The sequence below is a fragment of the Liolophura sinensis genome, chromosome 8 (assembly GCF_032854445.1).
Source record: "Liolophura sinensis isolate JHLJ2023 chromosome 8, CUHK_Ljap_v2, whole genome shotgun sequence".
Taxonomy (NCBI): domain Eukaryota; kingdom Metazoa; phylum Mollusca; class Polyplacophora; order Chitonida; family Chitonidae; genus Liolophura; species Liolophura sinensis.
Window position 1 is genome coordinate 9,992,548 of NC_088302.1, and position 7,161 is coordinate 9,999,708.

At 38.0% G+C, this 7,161-nt stretch overlaps 1 protein-coding gene across 1 annotated transcript; it reads left to right on the forward strand.

Annotated features, from left to right (window-relative positions):
- Positions 1-556: 556 nt before the first annotated feature.
- Positions 557-4,377, forward strand: LOC135472559 (uncharacterized). The gene is made up of 2 exons (XM_064752114.1): positions 557-638; positions 3,309-4,377. The coding sequence occupies exon 2, from the start codon at positions 3,319-3,321 to the stop codon at positions 4,375-4,377; it is 1,059 nt and encodes a 352-aa protein (XP_064608184.1). The 5' UTR covers positions 557-638; positions 3,309-3,318.
- Positions 4,378-7,161: the final 2,784 nt, after the last annotated feature.

Here is a 7,161-nt window from a genome sequence, read left to right on the forward strand (position 1 = left end):
TGTAAGGGTCAAAAACACTGCTGTACAGCTCTAAACCCAAATAAAAAGAGAAAAAAAAAAGAAAATTACTTGTGTTAAAAGTGTCACCGTGGATTTAGTCTTGCTGCATGATAACACTTGCAACAGAATAGTTCAATTAAATTTTGAGGTAGCAACAGAACAATATGGTAAACATTGAGTAGGAATCCAAAGTTTTAGATGTAAGTTTCTTTCTAAAACAAGGTACTGGATTTTCCTTGTAAAAAAATTCTGCAGTGTGCACCGGAGTACCAAAGGAATGTTAAAACTGTTTGGCATTCCAATACACTAAGAGATACAGTAATAAGGCATAAATAATTTTTAAAAAATTCAAAATAAGTTGCAGTGCACCAATAAGCCACCATAGCTGACAACACACGATTGGTAGCTAGAGGCGCTATAGACATTTCGGAAGGGCCTGTCCGTGGGCGTGACAGTAGTTTAGCTTTCACTTTCAGTAATTTTCCGTTAGGCTGCCAGGGGGCGCTTTATCGAATGACAGTGTTGTCGTTGTTTCACTGAAATCCAGCTGGTGAGAGTAAAAGTCTGCAAGAACTGATCATATGCTTTCCATTGGTGTGAACGACATTTACGACGTTAAAGTTTTAGGTTTCAAATGGGTAAGTTATCTGTGTTGACGTAAGGGATGGTATTTTAGTGCAACTTGCAGAACTGTCTGCATAAATGTTGATAACAGCTGGACGTTCTGCATGGTTGACATGCTCCCTCAGCCTCAGACAAGCAACTGCGTCTTACTGTGCGTGTACCGAGAAAAACAGGCGCCCTCGATATTGAGATCTTTTTAGCATCCCGTAACAATATAATTCACAGGGTGAATTCGTGGTTAAGGGTAGCTGACAGGCCTTGCATGTTCATACCGCTGTCATATCGCCAAGCACTGCCAGTAGCCCCAGGTGGCTATTTCATCTCCTCTATATTAGGCTGGCGAAGTAGGCCTATCGTAGGCACAGGGGGAGCCAATGGTAAACCATACACCGATTCATACCATGTCCGGTAAGTCCTTTCTAAACAATGGCTGTAGTCCAAAAGTGGTGTCAACTTTGGCTCTTACCTCTCAGCTCGCCTGCACACACATTATCACACATATATTCCACTTGGTAAGGATACACAAGACCCAAATTCACTTCACACTCATCGCTAAAGCAGAAGCCATTTACCTTCGCCACAGTTGATGTTCCATTACTGATTGGAGTATACCTGGGATGTTGCATGTTCAGGTGAGCTAAGAGGTAAGAGTCAAAGTTGACAGCACTTTTGGATTGCAGCCTTTGTTTGGAAAGAACTTATCAGGTGTGAATCAGTGTATGGTTAGCCATTGGTTCCACCTTTTCTACGATACTCCACCAGTCCAATATAAAGAGAGGAGTTGAAGGAGCCACCTGGAAGCAGTCACAATGTAGCCAGGACTATGATATTAGAAGGCATGTTGACTGCAGTCTGGCCATATGTTGACTAGATACCAGTTGTAATACTTTTGCCAAATTGTACATAGTTCGAACATAAGACCATTTGAGGAACACATATTTAATTCTTCCTATGAGCATTAATGTCTGAAACCCTCTTTCTCTGAAATAATGAAGGCAGTTTATGATTGTGCGAAAGTATCCATTATTGTGACTGGATGATCTGATCATTAAATCATGACAATTAGTTGCAACCCATAAAGAAAAATATGTTTGCAGAGCTTGCAGAGCTCTTGTTTCTTTTTCAGCTCTGTATTCGTTTTTAAAACGCGGGAAAATTAAAACATGGGAAAATAATTTAACATCTGTTGCTTACAGAAACACTTTGCATTGTTAACTTCGCATGTTTAGTCATTAGTGTCTTTCATTCTTCAGGAATGTTCTTCTACATTAATTTCTGCATTTTAGTGAATGTGAAGCCAAAAAATGTGTGAATGTTGATCACTAGCCCAAAGCTAACTGGATGTACTTAAGTCATGCTCACCGTTGATCTAACCTAGATCCATGAGGAAACTTTCAATAAAATAACAGCTCGAACCCCTTTTTTTGGTATGCACTGATTTTCCAAAACACCCAAAATGTAAATATATAAAAGCCAGTATTGGTAAACCATCTTTCAACAGTAGCCCAGCGATTTAAACTTACGAATCTGACAAGTCGAACCAACGTCTGCCATGTTTTGAGTTTGAACTTCAGCCAAACTCTGGCAAGGTACTTTTTGTTAGGAATGTTTTTGGTTATTTTTTGGACCGCAAAAACAAGGTTATTCTAGTCATTGGATTTTGTTGTTTACGGTTTATCTTTCAAGGAGAAATGACACACATTGCCTGAGTTACACTTCTTGATTTGAAATTCTCAATGACTGGATTGTTGTTAAAAGAGAGCTTACTGGTGCATGTTTTGACATCTTTTAAATGCAGATAACTTGCTGAATCAGTGTACACCAAACATAAGGATGGACTTGAGATATAAAGGTTTGTGAAATTTGCCTGCTGGGTGAGATATAGACAGGCTATACATACCAAGTTTGCATATCATGTCTCGATGACCTTATTTGTCACCTGAGTGAGCACGTGTATTGTATGACGTGAGATATATACACATATGTACACCTGTGTTGTTGTTGCCGTGGTGTCTAAATTTCTCTGACCTTCTTCTGGCTGGCTATCTGCTAAAGATGTACCAGTTAAAAGTGGAAACTTTTACATATAAGTGAAAAACACATTAGATGATGGCAGTATCACTGCATGATTTATTTGAGGGAGTATATACATAGTATACTTCCAATAATCTCAGTTTACTTCAGTCAGACTTGCTGCTTGCATAAGTTGCCATTAATGTGACATGCATGTGTTCTCTGATTTTTTATGCACTAATTTCAGAAGTTTAGCTGGAAGATCTTTCATGATTTGAGTCTCAAAATACAGCTTTGGTGAGGCATTAAGTATTGGTAGGTTTGACAGGGCACTGCAGTAGTTAGTTGTGGGATGTCTGGTTTCTTCCATCCACAAGTTGACATGTTTACCGTTTTATGATATGATATTTTATGATAAATGATAAATAAATAAATAATTATCTCCTGATATAAGTGTCTCCATGATGATGTCACAGTAAAGCAAATTATCTCAAGAGTTTGTGCCCGCTTGGCTCAGCCTGGTTTTCCCCCACCGTAAATCTGGGTACCACCATGTTTTTGAAATATTGTTGAGCATGGCATAAAACACGAAATAACTAAGCTTGAAGTTGTGACTTTGATCTGCTGTATTAAACTGTTCAATGACCTGTGTGTGTGTGTGTGTGTTTCAGACGTTGGACTATGGGTAACTATCAGCACACTGGGCGTCAATTGTGGGCTCACCAGTGTATGCCCCGAGGGGCCCTGCAGGGGTTTCGCTACTCTTTGTCTGACACAGAATCAGAATCAGATGACAAAGAGACCCTCAGTTGCTCTGACCTTGAGAAACTCCAGAATGCCGTTGTGAATAACAACATTTGTGTGTTGAAAGATTTGATTAACAGCAACAATATTGACCTTAATGTCCCAATCAACTCCAAAGATGAAACAGCCCTGATGATGTCTGTAAAGTTATCTCACTTAGACATGGTACAGGCACTGCTCAAGTTCCCAAACTGCAATAACAACTGCCATAATGTCTACCACTTCTCAGTGCTGGATGCTGCGCTCATCACGCTGTTTGACCGGCGGGACACTGATGATTGTGAGCGCTGCTGGGAAATACTGGTTACCCTTCTGCGAGTCAAATCTGAGCCTCTGAGCAAAGACGCCATGACGTATGTGATAAGGACTGCGCTGAAGCACCAGGACACAGATTTCATTCAGCGGCTCATCAATACTTTTACTCAGGTGACACAGTCCACGGCGTTACACCTCTACCTGCTGGAGAAGCTTCATCGCCACCAGCCCATATACCCAGGGGACATGGATCCCATCTTGGAACAGATGACCAAGTTCACAATCAGCCTGCTGCGCTCTGTGTCCTTGCTAGCATTGCGCCAGGTGGTGCACTCAATGGTGTACTACTTGGAGTCATACTGGAAGTGCCGTGAGAAGAAAAGTCAGGTGTTCCAACGACTCGTTGTTTACGCCTCTGGGGCTGGCTGGAACTGGACCTCACAGCAAATCGCCTTTATTGAGAAAGTCAGCCCTGGCCTGGCACTTTGGTGCTGTCGCAGCAAAACAGTTCCTCCGTCTCTCTCGCACACTTGTCGTCTGTCATTCAGGGCCAGCCTCTCCTGTTCAGTCAATGAAGCCATTGACAACCTGCCTCACAGTCTACCTGATCTGCTCAAGAAATACCTGCTTCTTCATGACTTGGATAACTTTCCTGACAATATTCTGCATTTACAACTGTGATAATCAATCAGATCTCTCCAATGTTGCTTTAGTACAGTAATTGGTTCTTCAAGGGGCAGGTGGGGTGGTGTGGGGTAGGGGGAGAGGTTGATTCCTGTCGGAAGAAATTAGAGTTGGGCTAAATCACAAAGCATTGTAGCCTTGAGATAATCTTCATATCAGTGATGAATATACAGGGTACAGTAATCATCATAGATATTGTAGTGAAGGTTATTGTCAAATTATTGGAAAGAGCACTGCAATGTACTATAATCCAGCTTGGCACATGAATTTGTGTCAGTCTTGAAGTGTATACTGTGTAGAGATAATGCAGTTGGTGAGAAAAAGAAACTTGTATTTTTGCTTTTTTTATATAGCACATACGTCAGGGGGAATGACTTTGGGCAAGTAATTTTGAGTTGGATGTAACAAAACTTTTTTTTCAAGTCCCAGCTTTAGTGTAGTTGGTTCCTGTACTCACAATTGACGCACAAACAAGCAGACAAGCAGGTAACTCATATGACTGAAAGGCTTTTAAATATAAGGTCCTGTAGATTGTTTTCATAAGTTTAAATCAAAAGTCATAAATGATATATTTATTTATTTATTTACTTGATTTTACGCCATACTCCAGAATATTTCACTTATACAGTGGCGGCCAGCATTATGGTGGGAGGAAACCCGCGTGGAGCCTGAGTGAAACGCATGACCGTCCGCAAATTGCTGACAGACCTTCACACGTACGGCCGGAGAGAAAGCCAGCATGAGCTGGGCTTGAACTCACGCTGACCGTATTGGTGAGAGGCTCCTGAGTCATTGCACTGCGTGCTAACCACGGAGACTCCCATAAATGATATACATGTAGTCTACATGGACAAGTGCCTCACACATATCTGAACAGAATACGATACACATTTAAAGAAGCAACTTACTTATTAGTATAAATTTCACAGTCTCTTATGCATGTGTTTAATAAACAGGTTAATATAAGTTTTGTATAGACCTGTAAGATTTACAACCACAATTAAATCACATTAATGGGAAAGATGATTTCTAAGATTATTTTCACTGTCAGATTCTGTATACTCACATGTGTTGATGTGAGTAGGCTGTATATATATGTAAACACTTTTTTGCACAGCCTAGGCTGTTGACAATGACCAACCATTAGATGTTTTTATGTATTTAAAGCGATTTTTATTTTGTTGTTTGACTACATGTACCTATTGATATTAGTATAAAAACATTCTTTAGCACACTCAAGGTAAAACTCTACTCTTTATGTAAGCTGTGGTCTGTCAGTTCTCACTCTCTAATTTGTTCATTACACATAAAAAGTATATCTATGTATATATATATATATATATATATAACTTTTTTTTTCTAATTGCATATAAACACTAATTAAAGGCATGATTTTTTTACATTTTCCCAAAAAAAGATTAACTCGCTAATTTAGAATTGGAATTGGGCATTACTTTGACCAAATTCCAAATTATATTCATTCACTTATTTATTGACTTTTTATCCAGATTTTTGTAAAGCTAAAAATATTCAGATTTGAAAATGTGTGAGAGATCCAAAATCAGAAGTTTTGATATATGAACATGCAGATGCATAGATAGACTAGGTACATGTAGGGCCAGAGTGCGTCATCATATACTCAAATGTGTTTAAATCTGTAATAGGCAAAACCATAATATTTAACTTCACATTTAAGACACTTGTTATAGAAGTAGGCAATGCTGGATAGACCACTTAAAACCGTGCAAAAAATACTTCATGTATTTTTTCAATTTTTTTTAATAAGTGTGAAAGGCATTCAAACATTTGCATTCTAAGATGGCCTTTATGGACCATACTACAAGTGTTAAGAAAGTCACTTCACATAAAGTTTTCCAATTCTAAGCACAAAATTGAACATTGGAATAGCTCTACTCATGAGTAAAAGATACTAAAATAATGTTCTCATTAATTTTTTTACCACTGGTGAACATAAAAGAAAGGTTATGTGAAGTTAGAGTTTCCCATACATTGTCACATTTAAGTGCCTTTGAAACTGTTTAAAACAATCTTAAAAGATTATTGAAGGTATTTTAATTTGTAACCCATAGTTGTCAGCTGTCTGATAAATCTTACTTCATATTTTAGTTGTCTTTGACTTTAAAATATATAAAAATAAAAAGAAGTGAAATCCAAGGTTTTGCACTCACACTGGATGTGGTTTTGGCCATCAGACTTTCTGCCGACTTATGCATGCTAAGAATTTTATATCAGTTGGCAAAACAGTTACAAAAAGATAATCTTATCAGGACCAAAAGCAAAAGTTAATTCTGTAGCAAATCAGTAGGCATTTGAATTTGAAATTTGAATTTTAATGTATCAAAAATAAAAACCTGACATACATGTATGGTTATATCACAGATACATTACACCTGCATTGATACACAAGCACTGTTAAGATTGATAAACTTTTTTCTGCACGCACATGTATGTACTGTACATGTACTTGTCATGTCATTTACTTGTTGTAGACTAATGTACGTCCACATCGTGAAGAGGTCAAAAGTTTAGACTTTGAACTTTAGGAAATATGATTGTATATAGGGAAATGTGAGGGTGATTGAAGATGACATTACAAGCTTTTTTTAATTTGTATTTATACAAATTTGGTGAAGAATGACCTAGTCATTGACTGACAAAAAGAATTTAAATGAGTACAGTATTTCATTATAATATATTAACTTGATGGAAATTTTTAATTTTCAGTTCCAGTTTAATGGTAGTAATGTATATACACATAAT